The sequence below is a fragment of the Polyodon spathula genome, chromosome 13 (genome assembly GCF_017654505.1).
Source record: "Polyodon spathula isolate WHYD16114869_AA chromosome 13, ASM1765450v1, whole genome shotgun sequence".
In the NCBI taxonomy this organism is placed as follows: Eukaryota; Metazoa; Chordata; class Actinopteri; order Acipenseriformes; family Polyodontidae; genus Polyodon; species Polyodon spathula.
In genome coordinates this window covers 7,198,744-7,223,347 of record NC_054546.1, presented here as the reverse complement: position 1 = coordinate 7,223,347, position 24,604 = coordinate 7,198,744, and the positions used below count along the sequence as shown (strand labels likewise).

Sequence of the window (24,604 nt, the reverse complement as noted above, 5' to 3'; positions counted from 1 at the left end):
TAGCATGGGCTATGAGGACAGGTTAGACGTATTAAATCGTTTCAGTCTGGAAGGGAAAGAGCTGGATAAGAAGGATTTATTTGGAGTTTCTAAAATTCCTACAAAGTAGTAAAGATAAGGTCAACTAAAGTTACCTATTTAAACTCAGCTGTGAGCAGGACTTAGGAATACAAATGAAATACACACTTAACTGAACAGCCTCCCTCGCTCTGTGCTGGTAGAGCAGAGAAAGAGGCTCTTATACTCTTTGAACAGTATCCCTCTGCGCTGTGCTGGTGAAGAAAGAGAAAGGGAGGATCTAAGGAGAGAATAGTTGGTAGTAATTTAAAACAGAAATGTGGAACTTTCAAATAAAGATTTGAATTGCAACTTCAATTAAACCATTGTTAGTAGAGGAGAGAAATGGGATTATCATTAATTTCAGGTTGTTATATGTACTGGTAGCTTTCAAAATAGGGGGTCTGGATTAGCATTGCATTTAGCTTTATTTATTTAATCTCAATGTTGGAGCAATGTGACGCACAGCAAGATAAGGGAGGGAAGTACTGCAAATATTAGCAATAAAGCTTGGGGAAAGGTTCAAAGGTTCTGTGACTTGCTGAGGTTGGGTCAGGAAAATGGGAGGGTGATTACAAGTGTAGCCCCAGAGACGTTACCACCTTGCCTGTCTTCATCTCTCCCCGCCTGGGCTCCTATAACTGCAGAGCTACATGAAGTGATTGCTAACCTCACATCACCGCTGCATCAACTGTGACAGGCAGGGCTAACTTCTCAGTGCTGTAAGCTCTCTTTCTCTCTCTCTCACTCTCAGTCTCACTCTCACTCTCTCTCAATCCGGCAGCCTTGTTTAGATAATTCCCAACCAGTCATGTTGCAATACTACTGCTAACAATGATAAAATGAATCAGAATAATTTGTGCTTCTTTTATGCGGCTCTTTAGAAAACACAGTTGACTGCCTTTCTTTTCTTTTCACTTTTGTACAGCACTTTAATTTCCCTCTTGTGCCTTTTGTTAAACTGATAAGCGTTGCCGTGCCGGTATACCCACAGAGGTTTCCACAAAAACACCTGCCATAACACTGTCAGCAGATACTGATTTGACTCTACAGCAAATCCGAAAGGGGTTTAAATCTTTCTGGAGGAATGCACCACTATTCCTCTTATTACCAGCCTCTAATTCCTTCAGGGGGAAATCTGCAGTTAAGCAAGTCTGACCTCCAGAACGACCTGCACAGACAGTCGTGAACTTCCTCTTTGGAGGATAGGAGGGGGTATTTTCATTCTACGAAAATAAAGTCCCAATGGTCAGTCAAAAATATTGTAGTTTTGAGACCATAGACAACGAAAGTGACATGACGATTGAGAAATTCCCTGATGAAATAAACTTCTCAAATAGTTCTTTACTAGCGGGCTCCGCTTTCTCCTCTGTTTGCAATCTTCCATTGCGCGCCAATGCTGCCTCAGTTGTTTGGCATTTCCTCCGAGCGAATGGAGACTATTTTGTCGACTAGTGATTATACAAATAAATTATTGAGAAAATCAAAGTTTTAGTACTGCTGCAATGTGATGAGGACATTTGCCCAGCGTTGAAAAAGTGAGGGGCACATGTCCTCAGTGTGCCCCGTGTAAATTCCATGGTCATGGAAGCACCTGCCAACTGAATGTCTGCTCTCTCGCTGTCGTCACATTGAGTACAATGGACCTGCATCAGGGATATGCAGCTTTTATATATTACAGAATATTCATTATAGATGGAATAGCAAAGGAAGTTTTGTTTACGCAAAAAGACAATTTGTACTACATTTTGTAGCACAAGTGTGTACTACATCTGGTATGGGGTTTCTAGGGGTTTTTTTTAAATTATTTTTGTTAAAAACTTAAGGAATCCAAAATGTATTTAATTGGGCCCAACTTCAGTGTTTTTTTTTCATCTTTTTTGTTCCCTGTGCCGATCCCTTCTTTTCAGTTCATCCTCTTTGACTGCCGGAGCCCAGGGTGTGTAATAGTGTTTGACGGCTGCTGTAGCTTGCTGTATTTCCCCCTGCAGGAGCCCCTGCGGAAATGAGACGGCTTTATCTCATTGCCGTTAAGTACATGACACTGATGTTGTGGGCTGCATTGACTGAATACAGCCTCCACTTAACGCATGCAATTGCTTTTACATAGACTTTCATTCAGTGGCAACAATTTGCTTCGATCCAGCCTGCAAAATCAATGAGTCTGGGTGACAGGGAAAAAGAGCACAGGAGCTAGGGGGTGGATCTGGAAACTGCAGTGTGAACAAGGCAGGTAGCTGCAGTTTAACCCTGTTTCACTGCAATTTGAAATATATCACAATTCTTACCTGTAGTTAGACTGCAGTTTAATTGCGTATTGGAAGGTATTTTGGAGAAAGCTATTTTTATTATTTTTTCACTCCTTCCATATGTCTCACCCTTTAATCCCTCCTTTTCTTATTCTTGCCCTCCCTCTGTCTCCTTTTTCCACTCACTCTTTCTTATTCCCTGTTTTTCCTTTCTTTGACTCTCCACTCTCTGTTTCTCCCACTCTCCGTTACCTCGGCACACTCCTCCTCTCTCTCTCTTCAAAAAAAGGAGGACTGATTTAAAGCATCTGTTTCTATCGAATTACAAAAATACAACATTAGACTAGCCCCTCAGGTGCTGGCGTTTATATGGTAATAAGTTCCTGTCTAATTTACATTTCATTTCTGTCAGAATTTGATTTCCCTTCCAAAATGGGGGAGAAAAAGGAATAAAGCAACCATCTGACCTTAATCCTGATCAAGGTCTTTCTGACTAAACTGCTTTATAAACCTGTCTACAATGCAGAATGTAGCTGCTGATAAACTTTCTTTCTTTCGCTACTACAGTATCATTGCCCACACTCTGTGTTTTATATGTTTAAGTTCACGAGTTTGTCCTTGAGATTCTGTTTGTTTGGGTTTTTTTAAAACAATTGGCTTGAATCATTTCAGATGGGTAGCTTGTTGAAGGACAGTGGACACCTCAGTGCTATTACATGTGAGCCAGCAGCGACAAAGTGTTCACTGTTGTGTAGGCACGCAAATGAACGCTCCAACAAAGTGTGTGTGTGTTTTTATTTGAGGTCCAGGGTGCGCTGGCAGTGCTCGGTTGATGTCCCTAATCCAGTATGAAATAGCTCTCTTAATCCCTCGCTCTCCGGGCCCAGTCGTGAGATAGGCAGTTTCGATCAGCTCTCGAAAAGCATGGGAGGAACCAGCTTCAGCTCCATTAGCCTTTACTCTCTGATTCCATATCAACTGAGGAGGGGGGAGGTCTTTGCAGAAAAAAAAATAATTAAATAAAAAAAAATCAAGAAAATTGAAAATCCAGTCTGAAGCAAGTGCTCTGCGTGCTGAATTTGAATGTGTCGGGTTTTTTTTTTTGTTTGTTTTTTTTTGTCTCTGTATGCGCTAGTCTACTTGATTTGGAATGTTGGATTTCAATCTCTGCGGATCACTTCCCTGATGAAACACTGGTCTACTTCATTTTTACATGATTGTTTTGACAGTGGGTATACAAGTTTACCACTGTAATTGTGCAGTGTCCTGTGGATGTAGCATTCCTCTTTGGGCAGTGCATCAACATGCTTTCACTATGCTTCATTACACTCTGCGATGCTTTTACTTGTATAAGGGTGAGGAGAAGGAAGTTTGAATAAAATGAATACAGCAACTATTATCTGCAGTTTACAGCTGCTCCACACTAAAGAGTAATGAATCATTAGCCAGCGTGGCTGTGCATTAAACTTGAATTGCATGTCTGATTCAATGAAATATTGAACACATAATTAACGGTACTTAACTAAACTGTGACCTAAACATCGGGATCAGAGCTCGAAAATTCATAACATACAGTAAATAAAAACACTGACGTTATCTGTGTTCATACATGGAGATTTAACTGCTCCCTCCATCACCCCCTAACACAAAGGGTGCTCCCTCCAGTCCAGGGCAGGCTTGAGGCATGGGATTGAACTACTCCCTCACCCATAAGAGAAAGGGTGCTCCCTCCAGTCCAGGGCAGGCTTGAGGCATGGAGATTGAACTACTCCCTCACCCCTAAGAGAAAGGGTGCTCCCTCCAGTCCAGGGCAGGCTTGAGGCATGGAGATTGAACTACTCCCTCACCCCTAAGAGAAAGGGTGCTCCCTCCAGTCCAGGGCAGGCTTGAGGCTGAACTGCCCCCTTGCCCCAATGAGCTATGGAGATAGTCACTGAGCTAAAGAGTAAATCCCAGTAAATCTTACTTAATATGAATTATAAGTCACCCTGATTTTCTCACATTCATCTGTATGAAGACACACACTCTGTGGTAAACTTGTATTTGATTTTTAGCTCACGCAGTGTGAATAGAGTTCCTGGTTGTAGTTCATTAACTATCAAACTCATGTGTGTGTGTGTGTGTGTGTGTTATGCACAATTAAAAGAATTATTCTGCTTCTGCCTCTATTTTTTTTTTTAAATGGTCAGAACTTCAGTGTGGTTGCCGCACGAGGATTCGGCTCTGTCCACACCTATGAAAGTACCAATGCAGAGACTGCTGTAGAACAAGCTGTGTGGACATAGATATATGATGCACCTGTCAACCAAGCTCCTGCCATTATCCTCTATTTGTGTCTGTCTGTCTTGCCGATAGTAAGAGAAACTGAATTGAAACAGGGAGATGCAGTTTTTATATATTCAATCTCAAAAATTGTGAGGGACATAAAAAGTGTGTGCATTACCCCTTATAAAAGTTTACCACAGTAAAAGTATAGTAAAGTGTAATATAGTGCAGTGAATGCATTAACAAAAAAAAAAAATAAGCATGATAAGGGGCATTGCTGGGGTTGCTTTTTCAATATCACTTGTAGAACTATAATATTATTACAGCATTATGTTTTTGTCAATGAAACAGAATTGTTAAAAGATATCTGATTGACTTACAGTGAATACCAATTATTTTAACATTATTTCCACTGTAGTGCCACATAAAGCTGCCAGGGGCATAGCTTAAGAAGGTGATAGATCGCAGGCAGCTCATCTAGGTGTGCTTGCCTTGTACCCACAGCACTCCCATTATGCTGCGCTCTTACTGCGAGGCAGGGCTAGCTGACGTTATCAGCAATTTATAGGAGTACTCTTTTGAACAAGTGGCACGGAAAGGCTGCCAAGCCAAAGAGGGTGCTGAAAAAAATGAGAGTCAGGAGCGAATGATCCCATTTATCCGGTTCTGCGAAGGAGCTGAGAGTGCTCCTAATGGCAGAGGCACTGCCTGGTGGAGCTGCGCTCAGAGATAATGTTCTCTACTAGCTGTGGGAGCCTGGGAGAGTGGATCTATAAGAGCAGTGCTTTATCACAGAGTGCTCCAGCTGAGGGCTTGAGACTTTGAGTTGCTTCCGCTATGAGCCAGTGTTGTGGTGTATCACAGGGAGGGAATGGAGAGGAAGGTGAAAAAGGGAAACGAGAGAGACACAGAGATGAATGGAGAGAGCACTTTTCTCCCATGCTTTTCCCATGGTTATACTATGCATTTAATTCATAAAAACATGTCACCAGTGTTTCGACACAGATGTGCCTTCGTCAAGGTGCAAAATACAAGCGTAGGATTACAGCGTTGAATATAGTTGAGGTTTTAAAGAGCGGGTGAATATAATTACAAATTAGTAAAGTACATTCATGTGCCAATTAGTCAACAGTTTGCTACAAGGTCACTGGAATATAATTCCACACATTTCTAAGGGGGGTAGCACACTTCTGTCAGATCATTTGGTTTGTGTCTGTATAGCTTTTAGACAGGAGTTCTGATTTTCAGGTTTTATTTTTGAAAAATCAGGTTGAACTTTACATTCTGAAAAAGCATGTTTAATCGTGCGGTTCGGAACAGCAAATCTGCACTTAATGAGAGTCCAGTGCAAGGACCGTAGTTTTAAATGCATTGAATAGCCTACCAGGTTACGTTGCACAGCTAAGAGACTAGGAACAGTCAAAACACAACTGGTTTCTGTCCTGTTAAATTAGATCCCCTAAATTAGAGGGGCAAATGGTATGCTAAGAAGGGACAATGGTTGTGTAGCTATGCAGCCTTGTGTGTCAGTGGTTTGTGTGTGTGTGAATGTATGTGTCTGTCACAGTGGATCAGAGTAGACTGTACACTATGCAGCCTGCCTGTCAGCTCGCAATGTGTGCAGAATCAGACTGAACAGATGACGTGACCTTTGAACCCCAACGCGCTTGTTTACAGACTCTTGTCAGCCCCCAGCAAGGTGTCACTTTCTTTCATTTCTTTCCTCTTCTTATTGAATTTTCCATTGTCAAAGTGAATATCCTCCTGTCTCCTGCTTGAGCGTCCTGTCCCCTATGTCCTCTCTCATGCTGCTCACAATAGTTTAGCTGCATTGACTAGCCTAGGCCTGGATTTGCATTTGTTATTTTTTCTTTACCCATTACTAGAGTGGGAAATTTGGAAATCTCCTCCCTCATTTGGTCAGCAGAAAAGATTAGATTTAAAATGATCTTGTTAAGAAGCAAAGCCTTACTCTAAAAGGTGAGCGATTAATTAAGGTATTTTGTGAGACCATGAAAAATAAACATAGAAAAGGAGCAAGCCTGCCCATAACTATAAAACACTAAACGATTGAATATATAGTAATAGTAAAAGTTTTTAGTATATCAACTTTGTATTAGTTTATAAATAGGTTAATAATAATGCACTAACTAGTGATACAAGGTGATCACAATTTGTTATTTGTTAGTAAGCTATTTGTTGTTAAAAAAAACCTAAAACAGTGCCCTCATGTAAAGCGTGATCACATTTTGTACACATGTATACTTATGAGCCACTCACGATGGTTTGTTGTTTTGTTGCAAAGATTCCCCCATGTTAAACCTAAACATTTAAATGTGTTTATTCCTTAGTTTTAAAAGTTTATCAAATACAATGGATTCTAACAGCCAGAGAGATAGAGGTAGAAAAACTTGATAGAACAATGTGGTAGCTGGAGAAATACAATGTATTGCAACCTGTCGCCTCATTTGAGGTCTCTCCAGTACATCTGCTCTATTGTCTGATTGTCTGTCTGTCTGCCTGTTCATTTGGCAGATTTAGCCCATGCCAATAAAGACCATTTGAAAGAGCTGAAATAGAAAAGGAAGAGCTAGAAAAAGAGGAGGAAGAGAAAGAGAGATATGAATACCTGAGAGAGGCAGAGAGGTGCAACAACAGCGTGACTGTTCATTTTGGTTGACCTGGATCCTGACTATTGTATCCCAGCTGACAGCCCCTCGCCTTGGTGAAGGAAGCAGGTTGACAGGGCAGTCGGACATCGGGGCTCAGCTGAGCGACATCTTCGGAGCAGAAAAGACAAGTGTAAACAAACAGAGAGAGAGAGAGAGAGAGGAAGGGGGAAGCGAGGAAGAGCAGAGGAAGCACAAACTAGAGATGCTAGCTCTCGCTGCTTTCAGTCGCTGTTATCACAAAGAGCCACTCTGATGGTAACCCGCGGCGATGGACCTGTCTCTATCATTACCCCATCACACGAGTCTGAGGGACTGCTTTGAAGTTTAAAAAAAGAAGAGAGAAAATGCAAATCACAAAAGTGGGTTTTCCTGGTTTTTTTGTGTCGATCACTGTGCTGCCTCACGAAGCAGGGGCGGAGAATGCAAAGTCTTTTTAAAAAGAAGAAAAAAATGTGAACTGCCTGCAGTGAGTGGAGAGAGATTAGAGCCTGTGGGACTGACAGTACTGAAGACTAATGCAATATAGAAGTCTGCTTGTCTGTTCGTCAACAAGCATCAGAAAATTGTTTGAGAAACATGACAAAACAAACATTTAAAATGACATTTGAAAGAGTGCCGACCAATGCTTAAAGATACATTATAGCTGGACCAGTCTCTCTATTAACACAATTTAACTGCTTGTCAGAGTAGAGGGATTATTTCACTTTACTAAAGGCTAATTTGTCATCCGCTGTCACAGATCAATAGATTGCGCAACATGTCTGAATCACGCTCTATGTGGGCATTGACAGGTGGAATCTCTCCCTGCCATTTGCTTTCATTGGGATTGCAAATCCCATTGTCCTGCAATAACGCTGTTTAAATAGACCAACCTCACAAAGGTTCCCATTCACAGCACAGCACGCTGCCTGCCGCTAAATGGTGAAGCTGGAGTTGTGTATTTTAAAGAAAGGACTTTAAAGTCATAACACCAGCAGAATGGAGGTCACTACCAGACATTACATCAACAGGCAAAAAAAGGGACTGATTCTGTGCACCTATTTACTACAGTAATTTTACAGTTTTCCTTCATGCTTTTCCCATGGTTTTTACAATGCATTTACTATCATGGTTTACCATAGTTTTACCATGTTTTTTCATATGCTTTACCATTCCTTTTTGGGCTTTACCACACATTGCTATGTGTTTACTAAGGGAACCTTTTATGCGGGTGTCCAGGAGTCCAGCTTTCATCTAGCTGACCCTTGACACAGCCCAGGGCATCGCATAGCAGTTTAATGAACAGGCAGGACAGGGGACCTCTGGTTAATTGCAGGGCAATTGTATGGCCTTTTGTCCTTAATGTGGCAATACAGGTCACTACCATCTGGGGTGCCCCACTTAAATCCCCTCTCTCATTTTTGGTGTGTGATTAATAGAAAGGGAGTGGGGAGGGTATCTGTCTGACAGCTGCTGAGGATAATTTGACATTTAAACTTATTTGTGGTCCCTGATCAAGACACAGGGAGGGGTAGAGTGGACAACATGATTGTCTTTTAAACTGCCTGTGTTTGTCTCTCCACAGTGTTTAACTTGGCTATACATATCTCTGTCTTTTTGTATTTGAAAAGACTCAGAGGTACTAGTACACAGAAGGCAGTGTGCTTGTCTGTACGGCCATCCATCTGTCTTCTTGCCTGCCTGTCTGTCTGTCTTTGTATTTCAGAATAATTCTTTACAGTGCATGTGATGGACACAGATCAGCAAGCTTTTCTGTCTGTCTGTCTGCCTGTGACTGGGTCAGACAGATGGGCAGAAATGAGCTGTGAAGATAGGTTGAGGGAACTGAATATATCTAGCCTAGAACAAAGAATCAGGGGGGACAGTGGTGAGTGTATGTCTCATGTGTTTCAGAACACCCCGGTGGCGACTCCCATCTTCATAGTGAACGCCACAGACCCTGACCAGGGCACGGGGGGCAGTGTGCTCTTCTCCTTCCAGCCCCCCTCCTCCTTCTTCGCCATCGATGGGGCCAGGGGCGTGGTGACTGTCATCCGCCTGCTCGACTACGAGACCACGCAGGGCTACCAGCTCACCGTCAACGCAACTGTGAGTACAGTCCGCTGCGTAGATGCAGACATAAAGAATCACAATACCATGATATGAAGAGAGGATACACCATGGGTCTTCATGGGTACTGCACAAATATTCAACGAGTGAGGGAAGAGATCAAACTGAGGGCAGATAGTCCCATGCTGTTTATGTCTTTACTCAAGAATTGATTGTTTGAGTTTTCTGTTTAACGTAAATAAACATTTCCTTAATATTAGAGATTTTGATAAGTTTTTTATTAAAATCTCTGTGGGGAGCTCTGGATTCTAGCCTGAAATATTAAAAAATGAATATGCTTTGGAACACCCACATGCATGATGTAAAAAACAAGGCCACTGCAATAAACTGCATTTGTTGTCATTGTCTACATTTTGATGTGGAGACGACTTTGATATTCTTGCAGGTTTCCGCCATGCTTTTCCTATGGTTATACTCTGCATTTGCCATAGTTGACACTAGTTTGCCATGTTTATTAATGTGCTTTTACCATACCTCACAATTATTTTTATTTTTTTTTGTTTTTTTTTTACATTGCTTGCCTATGCTTTACCATGCTTTCACTGTGCTTTATTACACTTTGCTATGCTTCTCTGACTCCCCCTTCCTGTAGGACCAAGATAAGACACGGCCACTGTCCACACTGGTAAACCTGGCGATCACCATCACAGACGTGCAGGACATGGACCCAGTCTTCATCAACCTGCCCTATAACACCAACATCTATGAGAACTCCCCTCCCGTGAGTACAGCGCTCTCCTTTCAGCACATTTCATCACGCCACAGACCAGTGGTACCAGTTCCTAAATGAGTTAATGTACTGTGTCTGCTGATGGTCAGTTAACTAATTTAGGATCTGATTGGTACAAAGACGTGGACTGGACTGGATCTCGGCGATCTCTTTAGTTGAGCAGTGTGCGTCCAGCCCTTGCTTTTTCCATTCAATTCAATGGTCTGAGCTGCCTACTGATTACAATACATTGGGGAAGGCATCAGCTGATGATGATTCTATGGATGAGTGTTTGAGGTTGTGGATGCTATGTCAGCCCTGCTGTTTTGCTATTTAATAAGACACACATGAGCTTGTTATCTGTACCAGTGGTGCGCAAAGTGGGGGGCGCGGAGAGTCACTAAGGGGGGCGCGACTATGATTTAACGGGGCAGTTCTGTACATTTTAAATAAATACACAATTGACAGCTAATTACCTTTTCAAATGAGCCATTGATGATCACTCTAGGACTTGTAGAACCAGAGAAATTATATTTGAAGTGGTGAGTGTATCTGTGAAACTGCAATAAACAGGGACGACAAGTGTAAAAAAAAAAAAAAAAAACACTAATGTTTTAACAGGTATTTTCCAGGATTTAATGTATTGCATATTTGTTCCTAGATTTAATAAAGAATAGTCCAGATTTAGTTAAATAGTCAATAAAAAATAATTAAAACTACTGATTTTAAATGGAGTAATGCACAACGCAGGTGAAGCGAGTGCACGAATGAAGCAAGCAAATAAAGAAATATATTTGTTTTATTTTTATTCGCGTTACGCTGTGTTCGCATCGGCAATGGACCATTCACAGATAACGTCAAAGGTAGTGGCTGTCAGACTGTCACTGTCTCGCTCAAACAAAGAAAAGAAAAATCAACATCAATGAGAAAAGTCGAAAAATATAATGTTCTTTATGATGCCAGTGTCTGTGGTTATAAAGACAATAAAAAGGACTACACCACATGGCAAGAAATAGCAGAACAATTGGAAATTGATGGTATGGCTACCTCTCTTTATTTCACCTTAATTGTAGTTAAAGTGACGGAGGGGATGTGGGGGCAGGTACCCTATAACTACTGGCCTATACTCTTGAGCTAATCAATGGGTGAATGGGCGAAATTACTATTCAATAGGAGTGTTTCAACATGAATAGTGTATAAATTAGGTGGCAATTAGGACTCTGGGAATGGACGTTCTTAGCATTGAGTTCGATGGTAGATGCTAGGTGTTAGGTATTAGGTGTCAGTGTTGGGGAAGCTGATAAGAGGCTCACAGAGTGGCTAACGTGGTGTGCTTTATATTATCAGCAGTAGATTGCTATCACTGGTTCCTGGGAGATCAGGAGACTGGGAGGCCAGTAGAATATGCAGTCTCCTCTCAACATGAGGGGCTGTTTGCTGGTTCTCACTGCCAGGCAGATGAAAGCCTGTCTGCCACAAATAAGCTCTAATCCTGTTAACGGAGTTCACCCACCAGGCATCTGTTTGCTTTTTATTTATTTATGCCACTACAAAAGGGAAATTGTAGCAAAGTTTGTACAGCTATTGTGTTGAACAGTTTGTTTTACAATACACAGGACTGTAGGAGCAAGCAGCTGTACTAACTCTCCTCTCTCTCTCTCTGTCTGTGTCTCTGTCTCTCTCTCTCTTTCTCTCCTTCCCCAATGGTAGCAAGCAGCTGTACTCGCTGATTTTCTATTAGGAATTTTGTACAGTATGTCTGGGGTGCTGGGTAACACAGTTTAACTGGTTGTCAGAACAGAGAGATTATTCCGCTGTACTGCTGATTCACATGGGATGTGATTCTTCTGTAGTTTTCTTCCAGGCTTACAAACGGTATTTCATATCCCTCGTATCTCTAACCCGGTCAATCCATTAGCTCCGTCTGAAGCAGAAGTGAAAGGAAGAGAGAAGCTTTGGGGGTTGGGGGCTGCCGGCTGCCGGCTGCCGTGTCTGGAGAGAGCTAGAATTAGAGCTGAATAGTGTTAGCCGCTGCCCTCTGATAGTGCGTGAGCTGTCTGTCTCCTCCGGGACAGAGAATAAAAGGCTGTAAATTGGCAGTAATTAGGGGAGGCAGCTTGTCCCGCTGGCAAAGGCTCATTCGAGAAACATAATTACCGACCACTGATTTATGCAGCTCAACCAGCCCAGCTCAACACTAGCACCGCACCCTCACACAAAGGTCACAGGGGCCAGGATTTATAGCTGATGCCATTTGGATCAGCGTGCAAATTTACTTTAGTGTAGAATTAGCTTGTGTTTTGTTCTCTTGTTCTCTCCCTCTGTCTCTCTTTTTCCCTTTCGTTCTCCATTGCTCTACCTCACTCCTCAAACTCTCTCTCTCTTCCCTCTCCCTCTGTCTCCCAACCCCCCTCTCTCTTGATTTCTTACTCCCTGTCCCCCTCACTCTCTAGCACTCTTTTTCTCACTTTGTTTCTCCCTGTCTCTTCTGGTTTCAAATTGCCCTCTCCATCTCTTACTCTGTCTCCACTGGTGTTTATTGGAAAAAAAAGAAACATTGGTTTCACCCTTGTTGAAAATGTCAAGTACATTTGCATACATATTAATTGAGCGTGAAGACAACAGTGGTGGGTGTTAGCGGCCAGACCGACATCCATCAGCTGTCTCGCGAAGGTCGCGGGTACATTATTGCGCCTGCCACCATCAACACGCATTCATTACCACATTTAATACACACACGCACAAACACAATGAAACACTGGCTCTGAGCTGCACACACAAATGCACACACACAACATGTGTATGTCAGTATGTTTGGCTGCATCTGCATCTGCGTATGTGTGTTTCTTTGAACTTGAACCACAAACCTCAGACGAACCTGGTGTTGGGAGCTAGTATGCAGGGCACTCTCCCACCCCTGTCCTTCCACCTCTGTTCTGTATGCTCTGTGGATAATGAGAGACGGATAGAGAGGTAGACGGTATGAACCTGAAATTCTCCATTTTTAAAGCTTAAAGAAAAAAAGCTTTACAGTAAAAAATGTAATAAAATAAAGAATAAAAAATATATTTTGCACACAGTAAGTGGACTAGTGATAATGTTCCTAATGCTAACAAGTATTTTAATAAAATAGATAGTGTCTGTCTTGGCTGTCCAGTTGTAAGGTGTGGTATATGCTTAACGTATACTTAGAGTCTTAAGTATGCACGTACAGACGTCTCCTCTACAGCACATACCTGTAGTCAAGGATATGCATTGTAAAGAGGGAAGAACATGTATAGGAATGCCTTAATTACTGTTCCTTTAAAGGGCTTCTTGCTAGTGAAATCATTCCACTCTTCTATCTGAAACTTGTATAGTGAATGGACGTGCATGACAGTTAAGATTTATGACATTACTCTATCAGCTACAACAACTTTAAATAGACCAGAAGTTGCATGAATCCTCTGATGCTGGCAGTTTTGTGAGCGAGCCCTGGTCCCCTCCAGTACTGAGGAGCTCGGATAGCTGGGGGGCTGGAGAGATCAATCACAGACCTAGGGATCAGGAGGGAGAAATGGATGGGCGCTGCAGTGACTGTGTGTCTTGGGGGCTGTTGACATTTACATATGAAAAGGAAATCAAACATGCAGGTTTGTCTCGAGCCATTTCTCAAAGTGCCTGTCTAACGTATCATTCTGGACTCGTTAGCGTTCTCCGTGAAGGGGGCTGATGCAGGGTTTCTCAGAAATAAAATTACATTGTCAAATTAATCATTGTTCTTTGCAAACTTGCTAGCGTTACAGGAACACATCTCCTATGCTTAATGCATCCAGACTTGCATTAGTTTGGACATTTGTTGCCACATTTATCACCGGACCCATTTGAAAGCCATTTCAGATCAGCCCAGTTGGTTTCCTTCGGCAGCAGATTGAGATCAGTCACATCCCAATTGAGACTCTGTCAGCCCCAGTTAGGATTGCAGGACTGGCAGGGCTCTATCTCTCCATCGCACTGATGGTGGAAGTTACCCAATAAGTGCAATACGAAGGATGCGAGAGGCAGGGTGAAAAACTTGGACTGCAAAAAAAAAGCATGCAGGAACGAGGGCTGTCAAGGAATTTCATTGTCAGGGACATATTAGAGACTTTATAAATGGCAATTATACAGAGATGTGATACACACAGAGGGTCTTTTGGCCTTTTTCTAGTGCCCAGCTGCAGATTAGATTGTAGACTGCAGCTGGAAGTTTTATTTTGGAACGAGATGAGATTGAGTTTCACAGACTGGTTTCACGGTGGGGATGTGTTTGTGTCACCCAATCAGAGAGTTAGATTTGTCCCTTTTTGTAAACATTTTTTTTTACCTGCTATGACCTCAAAAACTCTTTTTAAACACAGTTATACATTAGTTACCTTGATCTTGCTATTGCACTAACATTGCTCAGTAAATACTGTACACTTGAAGAAGGGTATGCAGATACCCTGAGTAATTAATTACCTTTAACATATTTTTAGGTGGGCAGGTGCAAAAAATCCTGTTAAAAAAAGTTGTTAATTTCACAACAAGAAAAGCTGCCTTTCTCTCATTTGTCCCCAATCAACCCACCTGAATCATAAGTAGTGGCAACGAACCTTGAGTGATTTAGAATCCGATTGGAAACTAATTTTCCTTTCACCCGGGGGCACTGCCAGTTTTCCTGCTGTAACGCAGGTGGTGCAGTAAACTGACACAAACCATGACGCAAAACTAGCAAATGCCACCCATCCGTTACGCACATGTGGCCTTTCCTTCACACTTGCTTATCGATTCAGTCAGAGGAGTACAATTTTTCTTTTACGTAAATATGCAACAAATGTGATTATTTATTTATTTATTTTTTATATAACAGGAATGTTACTCAGGATAAGTTACCAGGAATTTATTAGTGTTTGAAGTTTAGGATGAATTTCCATTTTCACTCCCAATGTATCGGTTTCATTCCAGGGAAGCACGGTGCGCATGATCACAGCGACTGACCAGGACAGGGGGAAGCCTCGAGGGATTGGATACACCATCGTATCGGGTAGGTGCAAGAACCTTAGATCATAATGCTTTGTGGAATCACTGGTTAGTGGAATCAAATCGTAGCAGGTACTTCCATGTCAGTTTTTCTGTTTATTTTCACCATGCTTTTACTATGCAATGCTGTTTAAATGGTAACTAATAATGCATTTCATTTTGGTGTGATAGCGAAGAAAACAAATTTGATGTCTGCAAATGAATGTGCACAATACCAGCTGCTACAAAGTTTAATCAGACTTTATTTTTTACAGCACACGCAGAACAGAGTGGGATGTTCATTTTAAAGTGCAGCACTTCTTTTTCGTACACTCATTTTATAAAGAAAATCCCTTTATATAATATAATTGTAAAAGGTTTAACCCGAATATCAGAAGACAACACTCATGTCAAGGTATTGATAAGCTCACTTGCCTTACCCTTAAGGCTATCATTACTCCACTGCACAAGGGAGCACAATATTAATTTCATCTGGAGGCTTGTGTGTTTACTCTGATGTGTGTGGGCTGTGATTGTTAGAGCAAGGCTGTCTATATCAAGAGAAATTAAGCATTCTAGTGCTCTGTATTGCTGAGGAGGCTGTGGGTTAGAGTTCGATATTCAAATCAAACACTCCAACCTTCTGCCTAGTGTCATTTATGAGTGGAGCGTCTAGGTCACAGCCAGATAACCAGACTGCTTAATAATTATTCTAAATCTATGACAAGACGAGGACAAAATGATTATTTGATTATTCGGATCAAGCTCTCCACAGGTGAGGGTCACTGGTGTTGATTGGGCTAATTTACCTTTGCAAGTGGAGAGCCTTCAGTCGTATAATCCTCTTGTATAGCAATGGTGTTTGTTTTCTTTTTAGGGTCAGTGTTTTAGGGATCTGCATTGATTATTCTCGATGGCCCGCTCATTCACCTCTGTTTATACACCCTTCAGTGCTTTAGTGGAGTTCCACTTTAAATGGAAGAGGGGGGACTTGTGTGCTCTCAGCACTGTTACTCCCAGCACAGGAACGAGGAGAAGGGGTAAATTTAATGTTACACCTGAAAGACTTCCCTCCAGAGGTGTAGCGGAAAAAAAATAACTGAGCTTTTGTTTAACTGTTTGAACTCCAGACCTAGCCCAGCGCCGTATTTGCTTTCTTCTTCTTCTTTTTCATTTTCTTCCTCCTCCATTGCTGCTACTTGTCTAAATGTATGGCTAGACTTAAAGATCGCAGTCCATTGATGATCCCCAACAAACTTATGAGAACTGGAGCAATTTTCTTGTGAAGAATGGGCAAAAAATTCACCATCCTACTGTGCTAGTAGAGACCTATCCAAAAAGACTCATAGCAGCAATTGCTGCAAAAGGTGCTTCTGTCACTGACTTAAAGGACTGAATACTTATGCAACCAGCAAATTTCATTTTGTACATTTTCTTTGCAAGTTTTGCTGACATTGAACCTCCTCCTTGCTGTCAAGTACAAGGAGGGCTTCTTACCTGACACACTCAGCTTCATGCGGATTTACTGATCCTGCACTCCAGTTCAAAGCCTGCTCCACTTCTGAAAAAGCAAACTTATCATTTGATCTTATTTTTTTGGTCCCTATTCACAAAGCTTTAACTCATGACTTATTTAAAGAAAGTTTTTTTATTTTTTAATCTGTACATAAAATAAAGTGTTTTAGACTTGTGATAAGGAAACAGCAGTTTTATAAAGAGACATTGAATAAAACATTTGTTAAGTGTCGAGAATCAGGCCAGTTGACATTCTACTTAAACAAATGATGCAATTATTGACACTAGGAGCAAAATGCTTAGTACTTGCATTGTGATGTGTAATACTACGATCCTTAAATCATATGCTGTGGGCAAATTCTGTATCAGAAACACAGTATTAGTGCCTGCAGTGCTATTCTGAGGAAATAAACCATGCTTTTAAACTGTGCTGAGATAATATCCCAGAAATAGAAAACTTCATCTCAGCTCTAGGGCTGGAGTTCAGATCTCCAAGCTAAACTCACCCCATCTCTGGGCATGTTCTGAACCAAGGTGTTTGCTGCTGCTGGAGTCTTAGATGACCAGGGTGCCAGCAGATTCTAATAGGATAGAGAACCTTATACACTACAATAGTGTAGCAACCTGCACAATACAGGGCCATCTTAAAGGCGTTCTAAGCAAGGTTTAAAACGGATTTCCTGCTGGAACCTCTTTCTTTTCTTTCACACAGTATTTCTTTAACCTAGCGTAGATATCTTCTTTGTGTTAAAATGCATGCCGATAACAGGCACTTCTTTTAAAAAACGTTAATTGAGACCATTATAAATAGAAGTGTGCTAGAACTCTTTCAATGGAACTTAGTTCAGTTCATCCAAGAGATCAAGACTGTGTTTAGAACTATTTTTATTTTTTTTTTGCTTAACTGGATTCCAGTTAGACTCAGGAAGGGAGTTACTCACCTGCTTTTTCTGTTTCAGGTTTTCTCTTCATACATTTTAGTATTCATTAAATTCTCCACATTCACAACACAGAGGACTGACAGGAATGCAAGCCCACACATTTAGAATGGGCCTCTTTTTTGCTAATGGTTAGTTCATCTGTACATGTAGTAACTTATTTATAAACTAATAAACAATAGGACAGCTAAAATAGTTCAGGAAGCACCAGATCCCTATTTCAGGATTTTTAACTCTGATCATCCCGTTGAAATGGTGTGGCATTTGTACTGTATAATTGTAGTAATGTTTTTTAATTGGTTATAAATAGTTGTATATATCTTTAGCAATTAACACAAAATTCACAACATTTGTTAACATGTTAGTAAACTAGTTCATGATATGAAATGATATGCCTGTGCTAATTATTTTGCAAACACTAATATATTTATAAATATATTTCTTAAACTAATTACTGCTGCTTTTTTAAATGCATGTATTGGATCTGTCTTCTAAAAGAGTCTTAATAAAGCATCCAGTTGGATGTACATTTGAAGAAGTAAAACTTTCCCAATTATTCCCCTATTCCCCAACTTGAAGGTTGGAGCAGTGCTCCTTGTGGATTGGTTACTTCAGTGCACTTCCCCGAACCACATGAAGATGCTTTCTGATCATGTTAGGAGGCTGACAGAGCGAGCTTTGACTAACAAATGACTCGACCCTGGAATTGTCAACAAGCCGCTGTTTATTGTTTGTGAAACTTGTGAAGTCACGAGGCCCCAGCCAGTGTTCTTATTGCAGAAGCCCGTGTTCTTTTTGTCCAGTCTGCGTGCCCCTCACTCACTCGCTCACACTCACTGAGAGGTCCAGTTTGGTGAGCCATCCCAGTAAGTGTGTCTGAAATAACTCCTGTACATGTTTGTGAGGGCAGAGAGTTTTGTAACAGGTGAAAGCCTGGTGCTGGGAACAGGCTGGCCTGTTAGATTGTAATTCTTGTCAGGCCAGTGGAGCAGACAAACCAATTTATAGCCATCAGCGTCTCCTTGGGTGGACAGGAGAGGCCAGCTATATGAGCAGCTGCTGTTCCCAGACTCCCATTACTACTGCAGCAGGGGTTCCCAAACTGGTTTCCCGGTTTTTTGATTTCTGTATATATTTTCTTCCCCCTACATAAATAAGATGACTGCTCCTGCTTACCTTTTACAGGCAGGTTTTTCTCAAAAGTCCAGGGAAGGACACTAAACATAATGAATGCGGTAGCACTTCTACCGGTACAAACGAACAACCTCTCTCACTAAAGGTATCAAAAATCTACATTTCTGGTGGGAGTCCTCAGTTAGAATACCCAATGTCATTGGGGGCCTTGAGCCGAGAATGTTTGGAAACCCCTGAACTAGAATGAGCTTCAGCACAGACAGGAGGACAGGTTGCACATTAGTCCATTTAGGGGCAGAAATGTTATTTTGTTAACCCTTCATTTTCCAAGAGAGCAAGTTTTCCCAGGAACTTGGATTTTATCCGGAGTACAGGCCAGATTGATCAAGGTTAACCTGTTAATGGGTGTCGGGTATATCAGAGTTACCTAACATATTCCTCTTGTGCTTTAGAGTCTCTTTACATCCGTTTCAGTCATCATAACCTGGTGACCTTTTTAGTACTCAGAAGTGAGCACCCCTGTGAGCTCATGTGTCTTACCCCTAAGTACAGCTGGTACACCAGAGAGTAACCATTAACCTGTCCCCCTGCAACACTGTAATTGTAGCAGATGGAAGTAATAAGTCAGTAATAAAATTCCACATAGAACAAATGTAGTATTTGATACATTTATTGGGGCCCGTGTGTTGCAGGGGGACAGGTTAATGGTTACACTCTGATGTGCCTGATGTTCCTGGAAGTTTGACGGGATTCTGAGAGCTCTGTTGAGGCCACGGGTGCTTTTAAACTTCTGAGTGAAATAAATGGTGGCCTATGAAAACGTGGCGTATGTCATGTGACAGCCCCACCATACAGTGCTCCGTGAACAACACCTTTTTTCCATCTTATGTAGTTTATTCCACATGAGACTTGTACTACTTTATCTTCACTTCCTTATCCCAGCTTGGGATCAGAGCCACATGTTTAAAAGAAATAAATAAAACCTGTATCTTCACTCTGGGATGCATTACTTGAATAGTTCACAAGGAGCCAATCTCTCAACTATCACAAACAGACTGTTTAAAGAGTGAGGCGACAGGAGAGCTCATTGAATCATTCAAATCAATTAATATCTCCATCCACAATGATGCAGTACTCTACTTGACTATCAGAAGGCATTGTATATGCATTGAAATCATGACACTATAAAACCGCTATATGTATATATGTATATGTATATATGTATATATGTATGTGAGTGCACAGTGAAGAAGTGAATGAGACTATTATTTAAGCAGTAGAAATACAAGGTGCCGATATGTATGCATGCATTGATGCATGTGTTCCCCCTGTGTCTGAAAAGCCCAGAAAGCTATTCTATTTTGAGCCACAAATTCTTTGTATTTTGATTTAAATAAGAGCACCAGTCTGTCTCCTGCGTCAGCCCATTACAATCCCATTTAGCCCCCATGCAGACCCAGCGATTAGGGTTAGAAGTCTGAACGCAGTTTAAACGAGAAGGAAAATAAAGCAAATGCAGGTGCTGACCCCTCCCTGCACCCCAATCCAAAGTAATTATGAGCAGGCCCTTCTTTTATTCTCCTGCTTAGCGGCTCCCCTGCAATTTGGTGCCTCATTCTGCTGATTTGTGCTGAAAAGGAAGCTGGATCTACTGGTAATGTGTTTTTTTTTCTTTCTTTTTTCTTTCTTTTTTTCTGTTATTGCAGTATGACAATGCACTGTCTAGAAGATGAAAAGATGAAAGGGTTATTATTATTATTATTATTATTATTATTATTATTATTATTATTATTATTATTATTATTATTATTTTGTGATCAATACATTAGTAGTAATAATAATAATAATGGATGCACACACACACTCTGGCAGAGAGACAGACAGGCCAATGAATATACACATACACACACAGACCCATGTACAGACCAGCAGGCAGGCAGGCAGATAGACAGAACCGTGGACACACTCAAACACAGACAGACAGACAGACGGACCGACCCATGGACACACACACACACACACACACAGCTAGTAGTATCTTCAGCTCAGGGTAATGCAGTGTTCAACAGTGAGGCAAGTGTACTGACGCACACAGTCTGTACATCTCAATCTGTGTGTAAATGTGTATTTGAACATCAAAAACCCTGTCAGACATCAGACATCCCAAGCAAGGGGATGAGAGGGAAAGGTTCTTTAAACATGAATGTAGGACTCCAGAACACATGCTTCAAACAGATCTGTGTTTAATAGGAGTGCTAACCACGGCTTTCAAACCTGTTCTCCTATCTCCTATTAGCAACAGCAAGATAATGACTGGCACCTCCGTAAAGAAAACCCAATGATTTAAAATCTCTTTTAATAATTCTGTTGTGACTGGTTCCTCTTTAAAGGAAGCCTTTGACAGCAAATGTGTTGAATCCTCACCATGGAGACGACCGACCTATGACCTAGTGGTGATGTAATACTTTACTAACCCATTGGGTGGGGGTATGGAGATTTTAAGATACTTTAGAAAGTGTAAACTGCTGCTTCCTTATTCCTGGTCACTTCCTGTGCTATAGGTGACCTCCATGGTCTACTCTGAGAGTGAGGCTGTCACTACTCAGCTATTACTAGTTCAGTGATTTTGTCTGTCTGTCTGCTGCACCATAAGATCAAGTCTCTCATATTGGATCGACTGTCACAGATACAGTGGCCCCACCTTGTAGCTCCGCAGGTTGGCTTGGCTCGTGTTACTGTTACTGTGCCTGCCAGCACTAGACTCTGTCTCAGGTTCCTACTGTCACGGCCTCTCACGGTCTGCGTGTGGCAGTCTGACAGTCCTGCTTGTATTCTGACTCCATTAAACATTTATAACAGAGCTATAATAACATAGGCAGTAATGAAGTGACTCCCAGTATCCATTTACAGGACAGTAACTGGAGCTGCAGTGGAGAGAGAGGGGGAGAGGGAGAGGGAGTAGTGGCTTGTTGGGAGTGGGTTGTACTGAGAAAAGGAGGGAGTGAGGGAGCAGAGAGAGGGGTAGGGAAAGGAGAAGGAGTTGTAGTGAGATGTCTAAGGTCTCTAAGCATTGGAGGACAACAGGCTTCATCTGGGAAGAATAAAGCTTTGAAACTTACAGAGAAACCGGCAGCAAAAATGTGAGATGAGAGATGCAATGCTGAAATGATGTCTGTCTAGTCCTTTTCAATAAAATAGCTTGAGGAAAAGGTCATGATTTGTATTAAGTAGACATTAATTAATCTGATTGTAGTTTGCTCTGATTCCCCAGTAATAACAGTTGACAATGATTAGGTTAAGCTCCAGATTGAGTCTGGTCTCATCTGCTGCTGATTTCCATTTGCTTTTTTTTATTAAAATCCCTGACCTTAAAAAGGGAAAGGACTGAAACATTATTCACATGATGTTAGTTAATCCATGACGTGTAACATGTCTCTTATTGTCTCTCATGCAGTTTCAGTGAAAGGGCTGCAAACTGTGCAAAATGACACCTCTCATAATAAGAGAATTTTGACAAACTATCAACAGTGATTGGTGGATTTCTCATTTGTGATTGATAATAGCTAGATTAACTAGTATAAAAACATCTTAATTGTTGCCTGGTTTACTGTTTATCAGTAAGAATGGAACCATTTATAACTTTAAAACACTGACTCATATGTGAAGTGCTGAATCGGTCTCAGCCATGCATCACAGCAGTGGATTTCCTCTCCCCTTCCCTGCACTTGCTCTACTCCTAATTGCTGCCTGCTTTACTGTTTATCAGTAAGAATGGAACCATTTATAACTTTAAAACACTGACTCATATGTGAAGTGCTGAATCGGTCTCAGCCATGCATCACAGCAGTGGATTTCCTCTCCCCTTCCCTGCACTTGCTCTACTCCTAATTGCTGGCCTGTTTGTGTCTCTGCACAGGTAATACCAACAGTATCTTTGCTCTGGACTACATTAGCGGGGCGCTCACTCTGAATGGACAGCTGGACAGGGAGAACCCTCTCTACAGCTCTGGATTCCTACTGACTGTCAGGGTAAGATTCTCTGAGACCTAGCTCCGTTGTTCCCCATCCTCAGTACTGACCCGGCCCAACACCTTTCTTTGGTCTGAGATCTGACCAGATAACTTTTTTGTTTTTTAATCAATTTTCTTTCTACCCAATCCTAACGAAGATTTCTGCATGGAGTTGTGTGACGCCTGGCCAGTGGAGTCGCTGTCTGAAGCGATATGAGGTGTACAATCTTCAGCCTATTTTTCTGCAGGGAGAACTGCGACCAATGCAGTTCTCCCTGCAGGCCCTCCAGCCAAGATCAGCAACTCTGTGTTTCCAGGATTCATACCAGGGAGCTCCGGACTGCATGACTCATCCTGCCCCACGCAGTAATGCCTTTTCAGGATGACTCACTGGGGATGCTATTAATTCCTTCTTTTAGGATGTTCTCCAGCCCTGATTGCAATTTCTACTCTAAACGGAGTCACTATCAATTTTCAATACATGTCAAGAGGGAAACAGGTAATCACAGGGCAAGATTCATCCCAGGCTAATGGCGAATGGACATTCCTGCCTGATTTCTCTTCTTAATTAAAATCAATGATTTAAAAAAAGGTTTAAAAATAAAACAAGAACCAAAAACATATTTATAAGTGTTTTAATTTATTGATTTTTTTTTTTTTTGTGCCTCTGTAGATTTTTTTAAGATAATTTTTTATTAAGAATAAAAGTAATAACGAATTTCTTAACTTCAATAAGCAGAGGGTCAGGAGAGAGAGTGTGCATGGGAGCACACTTAAGGAAAATGACACATAATTACCCCCCTTGACCTCAGAGACTTTCAGTTTCTCCCTTGCGCGAGCCTCCCAGTCAATAAACTATTACCACTCATTGCACTGCTCTCCCTCCAGCTCCCCCTCCAATTGGATTTCATCCCATTGTATTTCAGTTTAGGTTGCTTAGATTTTATTTCATACTTCAAGTGTCTTTTCACTTCACCGGCCACAGCACCACAGATTTCTCTGGAGGGATTATATTTAATAATACTGTGGGTTTGAAAAAGTGTTGCCCACTGTCTCTCAATTTTGAAACCCTCAGAACAACAGTTATTCACTAGAACCTTTCCGGTCAATATTTGTATACGAAGGGTCAAGTTTTTCAAATGGGTACTTCAATGGGCACTATTTATCAATGACATCAAGTGCAAATGCACGTTTTTTAAAAGGAACAAAACCATTTAAACTGTATACTATAGAACTAGAGAAAAACAACTTAGGTGCAGAAATGGAGCAAAAATGCAATATTAGAAATACTTACCTCTAAATTGCTCATCACCCCTCATGTGAAGTAAGAGTTGATGGTTTGTGTATTTAAAATTCCAGTTTGTTATTTTGGAAACTATTGTTTTTGTTTAGTGGCTCCTCTAGGGTGGTGTTGCTAATCTTTTTTTTAATTTTCTCCACTCTCTGTGGTTGCCAGGGAACAGAGCTCAATGACGACCGCACCCCCTCAGGCGCCATGGTAACCACCAGCTTCAACATCCTGGTCATCGACGTGAACGACAACGCGCCTCAGTTCAATAGCTCTGAGTACCGCGTGCGTATCACTGAGCTTGCCCAGGTGGGCTTCGCGCTGCCCCTCTTCATACAGGTCCAGGACCCAGATGAGGTGAGCCAGGGGAGAGGGATCAGAGTACCGCTGAGCTGGTCCAGATGGAGAGAAGGAAGAGGGAAGATAAGGTGTGGGGAAAAATAGAAGACAAAGTGTGGACCGAGGCCACTGAATTGCGGTGGTCTCAGCATTAAAATATCAGCACTGAAATATCAACACCCCCCTCCCCCAACCTATTGACAAAGCACCCATACTGCAGGATCCAATTCAAATTATCGATGCAGAGCAGGCCAATCCAAGCATCTGTCTGTTTCTATTGGCAAGTCTTTCCCTGTCCAA

The 24,604-nt window shown here is 41.6% G+C and overlaps 1 protein-coding gene across 3 annotated transcripts in view; it reads left to right on the top strand.

Annotated features, from left to right (window-relative positions):
• LOC121326059 (cadherin-23-like) overlaps nt 1-24,604 on the top strand; it is a 142,817-nt gene that overhangs the window by 23,504 nt on the left and 94,709 nt on the right. For all 3 annotated transcript variants that reach the window (XM_041269209.1, XM_041269210.1, XM_041269208.1), the window contains exons 6-10: nt 9,137-9,331; nt 9,945-10,073; nt 15,027-15,105; nt 22,584-22,696; nt 24,134-24,322. In XM_041269209.1, the coding sequence (XP_041125143.1) occupies nt 9,137-9,331; nt 9,945-10,073; nt 15,027-15,105; nt 22,584-22,696; nt 24,134-24,322 (705 nt within the window). The remainder of the gene's footprint in view (nt 1-9,136; nt 9,332-9,944; nt 10,074-15,026; nt 15,106-22,583; nt 22,697-24,133; nt 24,323-24,604) is intronic.